The sequence below is a fragment of the Echiichthys vipera genome (genome assembly GCF_963691815.1).
Source record: "Echiichthys vipera genome assembly, chromosome: 7".
NCBI lineage: Eukaryota > Metazoa > Chordata > Actinopteri > Perciformes > Trachinidae > Echiichthys > Echiichthys vipera.
In genome coordinates this window covers 10628009-10643289 of record NC_139832.1, presented here as the reverse complement: position 1 = coordinate 10643289, position 15281 = coordinate 10628009, and the positions used below count along the sequence as shown (strand labels likewise).

General features: G+C 42.5%; 1 protein-coding gene across 1 annotated transcript in view; it reads right to left on the bottom strand.

The window, feature by feature from the left end:
- kcp (kielin cysteine rich BMP regulator) overlaps positions 1–15281 on the bottom strand; it is a 29769-nt gene that overhangs the window by 979 nt on the left and 13509 nt on the right. The window contains exons 19-45 of the mRNA XM_083916917.1: positions 15039–15212; positions 14876–14958; positions 14683–14776; positions 8948–9130; positions 8589–8759; positions 8285–8458; positions 8109–8191; positions 7941–8031; positions 7781–7863; positions 7526–7699; positions 7078–7257; positions 6460–6724; positions 5841–5923; positions 5673–5766; positions 5425–5598; positions 5264–5346; positions 4773–4893; positions 4588–4670; positions 4102–4201; positions 3902–3990; positions 3180–3282; positions 2931–3073; positions 2629–2801; positions 1699–1810; positions 1521–1622; positions 1256–1420; positions 865–1165 (exon numbers count right to left, since the gene is read on the bottom strand). Coding sequence (XP_083773043.1) covers positions 865–1165; positions 1256–1420; positions 1521–1622; positions 1699–1810; positions 2629–2801; positions 2931–3073; positions 3180–3282; positions 3902–3990; positions 4102–4201; positions 4588–4670; positions 4773–4893; positions 5264–5346; positions 5425–5598; positions 5673–5766; positions 5841–5923; positions 6460–6724; positions 7078–7257; positions 7526–7699; positions 7781–7863; positions 7941–8031; positions 8109–8191; positions 8285–8458; positions 8589–8759; positions 8948–9130; positions 14683–14776; positions 14876–14958; positions 15039–15212 — 3681 coding nt within the window. The remainder of the gene's footprint in view (positions 1–864; positions 1166–1255; positions 1421–1520; positions 1623–1698; positions 1811–2628; positions 2802–2930; positions 3074–3179; positions 3283–3901; positions 3991–4101; positions 4202–4587; positions 4671–4772; positions 4894–5263; positions 5347–5424; positions 5599–5672; positions 5767–5840; positions 5924–6459; positions 6725–7077; positions 7258–7525; positions 7700–7780; positions 7864–7940; positions 8032–8108; positions 8192–8284; positions 8459–8588; positions 8760–8947; positions 9131–14682; positions 14777–14875; positions 14959–15038; positions 15213–15281) is intronic.

Below are 15281 nucleotides of genomic sequence, written 5' to 3'. Positions count from 1 at the left end.
AAGGTTAGTGTCACCGACCAGATGTCCCCTTTTCTGTTCCTGAGTTATGATGTTGAATAACGGATAGAAACATTATGATGTCACAGTGAAGTTGGCCTTTGACCTTTTGGATATAAAATCTCATCACTTCCTCATTTTCCTATTAGACATTTGTGTGAAACGTCTAATAATTTCATTCTTGAGTGCTAGTGGACATTTGTGCCACATTTGAAGAAATTTCCTCCAGGGGTTCCTGAGATATCGCATTCACAAGAACAGGATGGACGGACGGAATCTCAGTTATTGTTATGGCCATTATTTCACTGCAAGTGCTCACAGGTATAATATAATAATTTTGTATCTTTCTTCATTATAATTCTCACTAATCAACCCTTATTTCTTATCGTCTCACAATTGGAAAAAAGACAGTGCCTCTAAAAATGTTTAATCATATTTGTCATGTTTTATCTGATAACAATATATATTCCTGAAAAAATAAGCAGTCAAAAGTTAGTTTTGAGAAAAGAAATATAATTTATTCATTATTCATTAACAACACTCCAAATCTGTATAGAGCAGTACTGCCTCTATGACATTTATGTAATATAAGTGCCCTAAAAATACAACAAAAAAGTTGTGGCCATGGCTTGGAAACTAATAATCCCACACTGCAATGCATCAGTTGTGAAAATAAACTTTATGCCTGTTAGTGATGATCCAAAATAATGGTGATTCATAAGTGTCTGATATCTCAATTTACTGCTCACTATAAAGCTAACTATTGCGCGATACTTTCCCACAGGTAGGACTAAAAGAATAAAAGGATAAAAAGAAGCTGAATTATAAACTATGTTACCAGGATCTTTAGGTGTGTGTTTTACTCACCACACAGTGATGGGCTCCTCCATTGCAGGATGACTCCAGACTCTCTGCACTGACTGGCATAGGCCTCCAGTGTGTCACACAGACACTCATCAGTGTTGGCTCCGCAGGCGCAAAGGTCGTACACACAGGCTCCGTACCACGGTTCAGGAGGCACCACGCGATGGCAGGGCTTAAATATAGCAGACTTCAGGACCTTACAGCGAGTGTTAGCCCCCTTCTTGGCCTGGTAGCCTGCGTCTTTACAGGGGTCAACATTCTCACCGGGGCGACAGGATGAGAGGGAATGGCTACTGTTTGCGACCTAGAATGACAGGTGTTAAAAGAGTTTTGTTTGACAACTCCATTTTATTTATTTTACTGTCTCTCCATTTATTTTATGTATTTGTTTTACCCTCCAGCTGTTGCCAAAGTCAGATTCTGATAGGCTGAGTCGTCCGCTGGGCATTCGGAGATCATCCTGGTAGTAGTTGTTGAAGTTTCCACAGAGGCCACAGGTGTGACCCTTATAGGAGCCTGGCACACTCACTTCCAGATGTGAACGCCCGCTCCACAGTACCTAAAAGTGGATCAGTGGATGTATGAGTGTGTGACAAAATTGGGTCATATATACAGTCATATATTATTCACAAAGACAATGAAAAATTAAAATACCGTACCTTCAGCCCGATGTTGGTGTTAAGTAAGATGGTGTTGGTTTGTCGTTCTACATAGATGTACGGTTCTCTGAGGAACGGCAGAGTCACTACCTCATCATTCACCTGGAGAGCACAAAAATGGCTGAGTTCATGCATAACACAATAATGAAAATAATTTGTTGCATTTGTACACACTAACCTTCACAACCCAGTCCTGGAGTAGCTGCACTGTGATGTCTCCTATAAACACAGTCACCTCTTTGGTCCAGGAGACTCCTTTACGCCCACGATCATCATTAGTGGCATGAATACTGTACAAACAAAAAGGAGTCATTGAGCGGACATAAAGAGCGTTAACATTTTACACAATTTATTTAAAAACATTCACATGAAAATGGCATGTTATTACTTTGATTATTTCCTAACGCCATGTTGGACTTGCATTTAAAAATGGTTCCTTCCTGTTGTGAATGTTTTTTCTAAATCGGGTTATGAAAGCAAAGCATCTTGAAAAGTGGATGTGTTTGCAAACTGACGCACATCCAATCCAATTCTGCTGCTGCTAATCCCAGTTACTATGTGGACAAAGGGTGTGTAGGAAAGTAGCTACCACACGCAATTGCTTGCGGCCCCTGACATTTTGACTTTAAAACCAAAGGTAAATCTCGTCAACATTAAATGTACATGACTACATACACGACAACACACCGGTCTGTGCGGGTTTGGTTTCAATTCAATTTGATCAACAGCGGCCAAATGCGACATAAACAAACAACGCTACAGCTTGAAAAAAAAATGTTAAAAAACCTGATTGGTGCATGTAAGTATGTGACATCAACTTTTTTTTGTCTTAATCCTTCCCACTGAGAAGAGCTCAGAAATGTCTAAATCTTTTCAGAAAATGTTGTTTTTCGTGCAGATTGCCGTGCAAATCATTTAGTATGAAGCTTTAAAACTTTAAAATCTACTTCTGACCCCTCGTCACAGGTTATGGCTTTGATTCAGACATGAGCAGTTCAACCAAAGAGCGTTTTTCCTTCTAAAATCGCTTCATTTCAGTGATAGAGAAGTTGTACTGTAGACCACTATCGTACAGCACTTGCTAAGGTAACCGTGTTGACCGACTCACCTGAAGTCTCCACCCTCACAGTCCTGTGCCAGGATGTATGTGCACGCCCCCTGGAAGTGCAGCATGCGGCCATCGAAGGTGCGATAATGAGGGTCGCCGAAGGCAATGCAGGTGGCTGGACGGGGCAGGCAATGAGGACAGCACAAACCTGGGACAATTGCAGGCATCTCATCCTGAGAGCGAACACAGACACACACTATATTTAATGTCTCCCTACAGACTGAAGGGTCAGAACAGTGAGTCATCATGGGAATATTTCTTTCTATGCTAAAGGAGTATGTGCGTTTCTTTGTTATACTGACTGTTGCACAAGTGAGGGGAGGGCAGCGTTCACTGTGACAGTGTACGTCTCCAGACACACACGTACAGCTGGTGCACTCATCCACCTCCCACTGTTCGTTAGAGTGATACTCTGTTCCCTGGTGCAAACACGACGCCCCTGAGTCTACACCGCAGACCACCACAGACAGAGACACACGTACACACACATTAAACATGTTGGGCAGGACGCTACAGTTATGGACGCTCACTGTGTCGGCCGGCTGTGATACCTTGGCATTCATAGCAGCATTTCCCTGGAATCTTCACTTGTTTCTGGCCATTCAGACAAACTGCAGGTAAACACTCTTCAATGCTGCATTCAATATAGCCCAACTAAGGACAAGACACAGGAAGAACAGATTATTTTGGAAGAACAGATACTGTACAAGACTTAGCAATATTGTTGGGGCCAGTGGTGGAAAGTAATTAAGTAAATTTATTCTACCACATTTTGCCTTCTTTACTCCACAAAATGAATCTGACAGATAAAGTTACTTGTACAAATGAAATCTAATTACCTCATAAAATATGATGCTTCACTATAGAGTCGTCATATCAGTACCCAATTGTACATAAAATAGTTAATATTACCTCCTTAATTGGACCTTAACACATTATTTATGATGATCTAATAATATCGTAGTCGGAAGAACGAAAAATAATAATATTAGTATTATTTCAAAAAAAAAAAAAATAGCTTCTACATATTCAACCTTTAAGTAAATGGTGTTTGAATACTTCATCGAACCACTGCTCGGGTTTAGTTAGGAAATGTATGTCCAAGTAAAACCGACATCTTCAATTAGGAGAATCAAGTCCTTGGCTTTTCCTGACTTCCTGTATTTGCTCTGCCATATAATCTTGTATTTGAACATTGTTTTGAAAAGTGTAAATGTTACTATCATTAGTTGAAGCATTGTATTAACAGTGTAGGTATTTCTGTAATACTCACATTACAGGTACATGTGACGCAGTCGTCATCGCTGTCTGTCCAGCTACTGCCACTGGCCACACGTTTGAGCTGACCCTCAATCACACAATCTGTACGGTACACAGGACAATCAATACAATAATATTAATGCCTATAAGACTTTTTTTTTTTTGAAAGGCACAGGGGACAGACAAACAGGAAGAAACATGCTGTTATCTTACCTTTACAAGCAGGGCAGCAAGAGTCTGGAGAATTGAATTGTTCGTTACGAGGGCAGGAGAGTGGGAGGCATATTTGATGTAAGCAGGTCCATGTCAGGTCCTAAAACACAGCCACGGTATCACTGTACTACGCAGAATCACATGTTGACTGTAGATTGATCAGTGCCAACAGTTTAGATCTCAAGGTGCCGAGATGTCAATCTAAAACTCATTTCACTCTGGGGCTTCCAATCGTTTTTTAATCCTATGAAATGACAAAAATCTAACATTATATATGATTTCTGACAGATGCATTTCTACTTAAATCGCTTATTTGTGTTACTGTGAAAATGTGACTGTGATTATTGTGTTCCCATTACGGGCTTTAACAAGCTGTGTCAGTGTCATACTCTTCCTTAGCTGCAGATAAATAATTTAATGCGTCTTCTACCCAACATAGTGTACCCATATCAGAGCACAAGAAAAGTGTCGTCGCTGCAGCGGTACCTTGCACTGGCAGGTAAAACAAGGGTCATCTGTCGCCAAGACCTCGTTGCCAATCAGTGCAGAAGTGCAGTTACTCAGAGGCTCTAAACATACACACATACACACATACACACAGATGTTACAGAGCTCAGTGATGGTGCAGAGATAATACACAGTGTATCACAAAAAGGTGGTTAAGTACTGACGTGCACAGACAGGACAGCAGGAGTCTGGTCCAGAGAACAAGATGTTGCTCTTAGGACAGTCGACCAGACTGGGGCACTGCTTTCGGTAACACTTCAGGTGTTGCTCTCCGTCCGGCATCACCTGGGACACACACAGGCTTGATTACAACTACTACTATTACTAATACTACTTTGATTTCCCTGGATCTTCTGTCTATTCATATTACCACTGTTTTTGCCTCGATTATCAAGTAGAGCTGAAGAAAATAGTTGATTCATCTATATATTGATAGACATAAGATTAATCAGAGATAATTTTGAAAATGTAGTTATCATTTAGGTCATCTATTTAGCAAAAATGGCAAATAATCTGTGTTTCCAGCTTCATAAATTTGAGGATTTACTGCTTAAATCAATTCATCTTCATCAGAAGCAATATCATCACTAAGTTAAGAAGTTAAACATAAACATGTCACAATGAAGTTTCCAGTTGTCAGGTGTGTGTATCATACCTCACAAGTGCAGATCTGACAGGGGTCATCGGCTGGATGGAAACTATCACCAGGACCATACACTCGGCCCTCAAATACACAGTCTGTTCAAAAAAACAATCAGAGAAGATTACCAAGCACCAACATGTGAGCAAAGATGCGTTAGATTTTCCGTTGCTTACCAGCACACACAGGGCAGCACTCCCCAGGCACGCTGATGAAGTTGATGCAGGGAGATAGACAGCGTACTTCAGAGCAGGTGGTCACCCCGTCCACACACATACACGTCATACAGGGAGTGGAGTCTGCAAACCAGCTGCTGCCCTCAGTATGCTCCTCTCCTCCATACACACAGCCTGAGAAGGAAAATCAAATCACTGGTAAAAACTGTTTTTTTTTTCTCGATTATAATTTTCAGCGATCTATTTACCTCTACAGCGAGGACAACAGGCTCCTGGATCTGTCACCTGATGCATACAGGGCAGCTTGGGACACTCAGGACCGGCACACTTCACCTCACCAGCCTGCAAGACTCAGAGAGATTAGCACCTAGACACAAGGAAACTTCAAATATGGAGCGAAAACACAAGAGTCAGACCTGGCAGGTGCAGGTGGAGCAGTGGTTTGTACCCAGGATCCATGTCTGTCCATCAATGAACTCCTGTCCATCAAGCGTACACACTGAGACCAGAGACAGGCAAGAGACAAAGACATGTTCATGTTTTTAAAGCGCCCAGTGAACTGTTGCTTGAATTTGCGTTGGCTTTTATCAATTCTCATAAATACTTTTAGATGCTTTCTCAAGTAAACGTGGAAAACAGGAACTGATGGAATTCAAAATAAAATAAACAATGGGCCATGTTTTCCCATAAACTAAATTAGTTGATTAAGAAACTTTGTCATTTCATTTTGAGAGAAGAATCTTTAGTTTTAAGTAGAGTTTTAAATAGATGTTTTTTCCTGTCTAGCAGTGTACAGACCGAGGCTTGTAAGTGCCATATATGGAAGATGTGCTTAGACAACTTATCTGTAAACAAAAGAGCAAAAAAAAGCATCCCCAATAATGTGTGCATCTCATGCTGAAAAATTATGAATCACAGAATTGTAATTCTTGCTTATTGCAGCAACTGGGTTAATATAGTTTACAGTTAAACAGCCATTTGTCTATAAAGACTCATAGCTTCACAAACCACTTACACAAACAGTTGAGGAATTACCTGTGCACTCAGGACAGCACTGTCCTGGTTTGGTGACTGGTCGGAAACAGGGTGTTGATGGGCAGACCAGGGGCACACAGGTGACGGTGCCTCTGACACAGGTGCAGCGCTGGCAGGGGTTTGAGGAGGGTGTGAAGGTGTGACTGTGAGAGTAGACCACATCCTCATACAGACAGGAGTCACAGACGGGGCAGCAGGCATTTGAAGGGACCGGGTGAGAGCACCGGACTGGACAAGGTCTCCTCTGGCAGTTCACCACCTCGTTCTGACCCAAAGAAGGGACGAAGGGAGATGTGGAAAGATAGAAAAGGGAGCGATTGAATTAATAGGACAATTTAAATTTAGATCATAAGCACGTCAGGTAATTTATTACTTTTTTTGTTTTAAGATTATTTCTATGGAAGTTTTCCAAGCCTTTTTCTTATGCAGGACAGACAGGAAATGGGGCGAAAGGGGGGGGGGGGGGGCATGCAGCAAAGGGCCGCAGGTCGGAGTCAAACCCGCGGCCGCTGCCTCAAGGACCTTCAGCCTCTTTACATGGGGTGACTGCTCTAACCACTCAGCCACCAGCCGCCCAAGATAATTTATTTTTAATTCTGTAATAATTGTCAGACTGACCAGACAGGAGCATGATGAGCAGGGATCAGAGGGCGAAGTGAAGGAGGAGCCGGACTGATACTCTATTCCCCGATGGAGACAAATCCCTGTGCAGACAGGGCAGCACTCCCCAGGAGGGGTCACTGGACGCCCACAGGCAACGCTTGGACAAGATACATGCGTGCACACCACAGCCCCGTTCTGCACATAGAAACATACATTGATGATATACAGTGCCTACATAAAGTTTTGACACCCTTTTGAAATAGCCACATTTTTGTTGTATAGCCTGAAATGTTACTACATAAAAAAAACAAAAAAGACTCCGGCGTGTTTTACACATTTTGCCTTACAACATTCAAGTTAATTTTTTTTTTCAAAATTTCTGAAAATTAATAAATTGTGGTGTTTTTGATATTTCGAAATAATATTAAAATCTACAGTGGATACAAATTGTGCATGGTAGTACCAGACAGGAGCAGTGCTGGCAGTGGTCTGTAGGGTGTTGGAAGCGTTCTCCGTTGAAACAGCCTCGTCCATTAAAATTGCATCCATCACACACTCCACACGCGCAGCCATCCAGAGCTGGATGTGGGCATGACACAGCAGGACATCTTCTCTGTGCACACACCACTTCACCTCTCTATGGAAAAAAGATAAGATGAGATGTACAGTATAGCTGTGAGGGTGTCCCCAAATGAAATGCAGCCCTTCTCCCTCTCACTGAGCATGTGCAGTCCTGGCACCCTCCCTCTCCTCCTGGAAGGATCTGTCCGTCAACATAAGTCACACCTTGGAATTGACAACCTACACACACAGAGTGAAACATCAATTATTTACTTACCCTCCATAACATGAACTGTGATATGTTGTGATCTGGTTACCGTCACAGACAGGGCAGCCGCATGGGTTGGTGACCGGGTGAGGACATCGGGCTGCTGGACACGACTTCTTCAAACATCGCACTGAACCGCTCTGTAAGAAAATAAGCATGGCGTGTTGTCTAAAGAGATTAACTAGCAGGAATGTGTATGTGAGTGTGTTAATGCTACCTGGCAGGTACATTCAGAGCAGAGGTTTCCCGGGTCAGGGATTGACTGCCCATTTGCGAGAACTGCGCTATTATAGAAACAACCTATGAAAAAAGACAGGTTTTGTAATCATGAGACAGATGAACAAACAAAGTTTATAATCAATTAAACTAGGATGTGGGTTTGACTTTACATACGTTCACATTCTCCACAGCATTGTCCGGGTGGTTTGTAAGGGTGGCTGCACTCTCCATAACAGGGTATCTTGGTGCAGATGACCTCGCCTCCGTAACAGTAACATACGCCACAGGGGTCTTTTTCATCCCTGAACTCAGTGCCATCAGGGTATTCTTTACCATGAAACATGCAGCCTGCAAGTACAAAACTTAAGAGTTTAAGATCTTTTCGAGCCAACCTTGGGAAGTTTGTTCCAATAAAAACGGTTCTGTTCATCACCTTCAGTAACTAGGATGTTTGCTGTAAACTTTTTTGACCACTTACTATCACAGGACATGCAGCACTGTCTCTGGACTGGGTGGTTACAGTTGGTCGGTGGACAGCGCTTCCTCTCACACCGGACGGAGCCCTCACGGCAAACACAAACTGCGCACGGATCTGATGCATCATCCCACGTCTCGCCATTTGCTCGCTCTCGACCATCATAAAAGCAGGCTGAAAGGGAAATGAGACGTAGAAGAAAGAGAGTAGGTAGAAGAAAGCGCAGGTTCTTTTGTGACTGAAAAACTGCTTCAAACTTGCTGTGGTCTTGTTGTGACAGACGACATAAAGTGCTTGATCCAAATATACAAACTGCTTTGTTCTCATGTTACGATATCTTGGCATAACTAAAGAATTTGTACCTTCACAGGTCCGGCAGCACTGCTGTGTGATGGGGTGGGAACATTGAGCAAAGGTGCAGGGCTTGCGCTGACAGCGAACCGTCCCGTTGGTGCAGGCACATGATCGACAGTTGTCAGTCGGGTGGTAGAAACGCTCAGTGTGTCTGTAGGGTCGCTGTTCATACACACAGTCTGATGGAGGAGCTGAGGGATTATCAGTGAAAATAATCAGATGTAGGTCACACCCACACTACACTACACAACTTCATAATCTATGCAGTCACCAAAAGCCAAGAATCAAACTCAGCAGCAGATGATCTCACAAATTAACAGTAAGCCAACCACAGAAGGGGTACTTAGTCAATGATATTAGGAAAAAAGCATTTGTCTCTAAATCCTTGATGGCAAATAATTACAAACAGATACTTTAAGGATTTTATGATAAAGCTTTCTGTTTTTCTCCCAAAATAAGGATCAGATGAAGACCATATGAAGCCATCATTTTAGAAACAAAGATAAAATACCAATTAGAAATAGGAGAAAAAAAGGGACATAATAGCTTCTTTTGAAGTAGATTACTAAGAGTAAGAAACAGTCAAGCATAAAACCATAATGCTGGGGGGTTTTGGAGATGTAAACAGGAAGTTTACAATTACTACTGTGGGCTACAATTTAAGCTCTGTTTGTTTTAGCCTATTTTTGTTTACATTTGGGCAAATTACAACTGTACTGACTAAGCCCTAATCTTAGTAGTACTGGCTGTTGAGTTGCTTTATAAGTTTCCGACGTGCGCCCAGCGCGCTCCTTATGCCGCAAAAACGAAAAGCGTTCAGTTTGTTTGCTGGTTTATTTTCCTTTTATAACACACAGCCGCAATAATTTTAACTCAAAATGCATGTAACAAAATAATAAATCGAATTCCTCACTAAAGTATACATATACATAAACACACGAGCACACGATCACAAGAGCACAAGAGCACACGAGCACAAGAGCACACGAGCACAGTCGAAAAACTGTTTGCTCCCTCGAAATCAACAGCACCTGTGATCAGGTTCAATCAGATAAAAAAGGTCTCACTCTGCTGACCTGAGGTCAACTGAACCACACCGCCCCCTAGTGGCACGGGGTAAAATTACACAGACAAAGCACATTTGATATGGCTCCTACACACCAGCCCCTAATTGCATCTGCCCGAGCAATTACACCAACAATTTTAAATGAGCCATGATGAGCCAAAAAATAAATAAATAAAAATTTAAATATATATGTGTATATAAAGCTCATTTTTAAATGGGAACCAATTATTCCTTAGCTTCATTAAGCAAGCATATTTTGGTTATGGGTCGTTCAATGATATTTGTCTTGGTTTTTAAACGAACCACACGTACTAGACCTCTTTTATCAGGGAAGGTTTCCAGTTTTCTCTGACAGGAAGACCACGTCAACATGGGGTGACTCCTGTTCGTCTTCCACCTCCTCTTTAATCTTCTTCTTCTTCTTCGGCTCTAATCCTCTACTTCGCTGACCTCCACAGAGGCTTTTCTACCCTTTTGTTTAGTTCCTTTTTTCTTTAGCCCCATCTCCGCTTGTTCTAAAATCACAATCTCACTCTTTGTGTCTTTTTTCTTGTTGGGCATATCCTCTTTCTCCACCTTTTTGTTCGACGTGTCAACAAGCTTCCTGGTGCAGAAAGTTCCTGTACTCCCTGGATCCAGAAAAGCGTAGGTTTCAATAACCCCGTTTCCCTTTGCGCACTTCACCTTAACAGGCAAGATGGGAAGAACTCCATTGCAGTGGCCAGCCCCTGTAAGACCACAAGCGGAGGATGTTGTGCAGCTCTCAGATGTTTTTGACCGCTCACTATTCTTCTCATCCTTCGAAGAAACCCTTTCTTTCTCTTCAATGTGCAAAACATTGGGGTGCGTTTGGTTGCACTTTTTGCAAGTGATGCGCCTGTCGCAATTCCTGCTCAAGTGTCCTGTGCACAAACAACTGAAACACAGACCTTTCTCCTTTAGATAGTCCAGTTTCTCCCTGTGTGGTTTTCTTCCCAGTTTAAAACATTGATCTAAAACATGACCACCAGCAGCACAATACTGGCAGAAGACAGAAGTAGTTTTAGTGAAGGTGGTCACTTTGCTGAGAGCCTTTTCCCTCTGGTCACCATCTGGTCTGCTGCATCCATCCTCATTCTTGTGAGTGTCTGCTTTACATCCATCCTCGATGAACACCTGTGTTGCAAAGCTGTTTCTTCTCAGCTGTGGCTTCACCTGTATCTTGCTCACTTTTGTAGCTCCTTTGAGAACAGGTGAAGTGTCCTGTATGTCACCAAAGACCGGATCTGAAATGATTCTGACCTGGCGCTCAATGAACTTGACAAGGTCTGAGAATCGTGCCCTTCGACAAGTTTTCTCCAGTACGTCACATGCCTTTGCTCTCCACTTGTCCCTTAGTTTATAAGGAAGCTTCTGACTAAGAATCTTCATGTTCGCTGGCATGTTAAGTTCCTCCAAGTATTGAAGATCTTCCATAGCGTTGGAACACTCACGGAGGAAAAGCCCATAAGCTGTGAGCGCTTTGGTGTCTTCAGCTTTGATGCTTGGCCATCCTGTGACCTTTTCCATGTAGGCCGCTGTTATTTTGAACTCATTTCCAAAGTGCTCCTTTAGTAACTTTTTAGCGACAGCAAATCCTTTGTCTGCAGTCATGTGAAGGCAGCTGCGTACAATATCTCTAGACTGCCCCCTAGTGAATTGTTCGAGATAATACAAACAGTCTCCTTTACAGCCAGTCTTTGCTTCCACGCAGTGCTCAAATGCCCTCATAAATGTGTTGAACTGCAAAGGGTCTCCATCATAAGTTGGAATTTCTCTGCGCGGCAGCAGATGTGATGTTTGCATTTGAACAAGGAGAGCCGTTATGTCATTCTGTTGTTGCAGCAGATTGTAAAGACCTGCTGTCTGATTTTGGTTTTGCAGAGGTTGCTGCACTTGTTGGCCTTGAGTGGGTAGAAAGCTTTGACTGAATGTTGGCATTGATTGCAAGTGAGGCAGTTGAGAGCCATGACTGACAGTTGGCTGTGGTTGTGATGCAAAATGCGTGGACAAAGATGCTGAAACGGCAACTTGATTTTTTCCCAAATTTGGCATGCTAGTTGGCATTACCGATGGTGAAGCATTGCGTTGTTGTGGTAAAGCTTCATGCTGCTGTGCGGGTGGAGCTACACATATTGAGGCCTGTGGATTGAGAGAGGTGAGCTTAGATCTAGCCCCTTTTCTGAAGTAGGAAGCCATTCCATCAGATTGCCTTGAATGGATGCTGCTCCCCATCTGTAGCACTGCTAGCTTAGCAGCTGTTGCAGCTATCTCAGTGTCCAGCTCAAGCTTCTCCCTTTTTCTCCTCAAGAGAAGTTCCTGCTCCTCCAAAGCATGTTTAGCCTTTAAAGCAGCAGCTCGGGCCAAGAGTGCGGCCTGTTCCGCCTCTGCCCTGCGTCTGGCTGATGAAGTGGACGATCTGCTGCTTGACGATCTGTTTGAGCCATGGTGCCTTGACTGCACATTTGAAATGCTGTCTTGAGGTCCAATCTGATCCTCCTCCTCTCCCTCCTCATCCTTTTCAACAGCAGCTCCATTTCCATTTCCATCATTGACATCAGCAGTTTGAGGATCATCCCTTTCATGTTCCTTAAAAGTGTTGTCAACAACCGTGTGTGCTTCTGTTGGTCCAATTTCATTTTCACTTTGGACAGTTTGAGATTGTTCAGTTTGACCCAGCAAATCATCATTAACCTCATCATCATGATCATCACCCACTTTGGTAGCTGTACGAGCAGTAATGTCAGACAACCATTGATTTGTACCCACAAGAAACTCCTTTACATTCAACATTTTAGCTTGATACCATATTTCATGTTTGCTTACTTCCTCAGCAGGCAATAAACCCAATAAAGACAAATGCACCTGCTGTGTTGTGTTACACAACTCATTAAAAACGGTTAACTCATTTTCAACCTTATTCACATGTTCTTTGTCACCCATGAATTTAAGAATAGATTGTTTTACTTTAGACAGTTTACCAAAGTTAGACTTTCTTTCCTTTTCTAAAATGCTTATTTTTTCCAACATAGCTTTAAGTGTTAATTTACCCACACGTTTTTTGGTTACAGATTTTACCTCTGCACCCGCAAGTTCAGTCTCAAGGCCCAGTTGGCCTGTTCCCTCTTCAGCCATAATGACGACACAAAGTCAGTTGGTTTTATTAGTCCGCAAAATAGTTTGTGTTGCGCAAACGACTCGTCTCGACGAGAAAGTTATTTTTAGTCGATTGCGAGTCTGCTACCAATGCATTGGGTTTACGCGAATGTGTGCACACAAATTACCGTGGCCATTCATAAAATCAGCGCTGATCCACACATACCCCAATCGTGCGTTGGCCGGCTTTGATGAATGATGACCCGGTGAGATGATGCTGTCGCTGGCTCACTCCGCTAGGCTCCAGCTCCGTTAGCGATCGGCAACTCCAAACATTTGCCCACCTCACATCCGTGGTTTCCAAAGAAGACGAGAATCGTTGATGAAGTCAATGAAGTCGCGTCCTCTTGGTGAACGTTCTCCCAATCGAAGCAGTTTTTCGACCTAAATGTACTGACTAAGCCCTAATCTTAGTAGTACTGGCTGTTGAGTTGCTTTATAAGTTTCCGACGTGCGCCCAGCGCGCTCCTTATGCCGCAAAAACGAAAAGCGTTCAGTTTGTTTGCTGGTTTATTTTCCTTTTATAACACACAGCCGCAATAATTTTAACTCAAAATGCATGTAACAAAATAATAAATCGAATTCCTCACTAAAGTATACATATACATAAACACACGAGCACACGATCACAAGAGCACAAGAGCACACGAGCACAAGAGCACACGAGCACAGTCGAAAAACTGTTTGCTCCCTCGAAATCAACAGCACCTGTGATCAGGTTCAATCAGATAAAAAAGGTCTCACTCTGCTGACCTGAGGTCAACTGAACCACACCGCCCCCTAGTGGCACGGGGTAAAATTACACAGACAAAGCACATTTGATATGGCTCCTACAACAACCATTAAAAGCATGCTGAATAAGCTATGTGTAGTTGTTTGCGATGTACAGACAACTATCACTGGATTACTTTGCTACTGAAGAAAACTTAAAAATGTGACAATCCTGAGTTGAGACTCAAAGAGAACGTATTTGAAAGGAACTGGAGAAAATGGAACATTTACATGAGACGTGACACCAACTGAATGAATGCTAAATGGAACAGTGGACTGATCAGTAGCATCTCCAGACATTATGTTAGTGTTGCTATTGTTAATTTAACTTGTATCATGTTTGTTGTATTGTTTTAAACTCAATAAAAATATAAGTGTTAAAAAAAAACAAATGGGACAATTCTCAGGTAAGATATGGAGTTATAAGGATGATCTTTTTTTTCTATGATTTATGAATGGATTTATGAACGTGTATTTCAAGATGGGCACCGGCGATAATGATGTCCTCGGAAAGCACAAGTCACACTGAATCTAAAAATATGCGTATTATGTCTGTGTGTTCAGATATTACTCAAAAGAAGTACGCTTTTTGATGCAAATTGTACTACAACTGAAGAGCATTTTTAGGCACTTTAACCTTTGACCTAATGCAATATCTTTATCTCACATCTGTCCCACAAACCAACTTTCATTTCCCACCCTTCTGGACTATTTTCTCTTGCACATCCTTACCAGGACACTGGGGGCAGCACTCTCCAGGCAGCACATTTGGATTGGAGCACGGCAGCGGTGGACACCTCTTCATCAGACACTGGACATTCCCATTCTACAACAAACACAACACAGATTCAGATTAAAAAAACTTTTGCTTCAAGAAGACCACAAGTGATCAACACAGCACGGTAAGTAATGCCGTGATTCTTACTATACAGCTGCATGTCCTGCATGTGTCAGTAGGATGGGGAAACTCCTGTCCATTGGGATACTCTTTCCCAGCGTAGCTGCAGCCTAATACAGAGGAATGTTGTGTAAGTTTTAATTTGTTTAATTTGTATTTCTTCCCTTATAGAACATTAATGTTTCCTCACCATTGCAGTTATTTTGACAGCATGTTCCAGGTAGAGGCGCGTTACAGTGAGGATGATGGCATTGTGATTGGTGGCAGTCAATCTGGCCGCTCACACACTTACACTCCTCACACACACTCACAGGGTTAGGAAAAGCTTCTCCATCCAAAAATATGCGGTTTTCAAAGGAGCAGTCTGGAAAACATGCAAACACATAGACGTCAAAGCTGACTGACAATAAACTAACACACCATGTGCTACTTG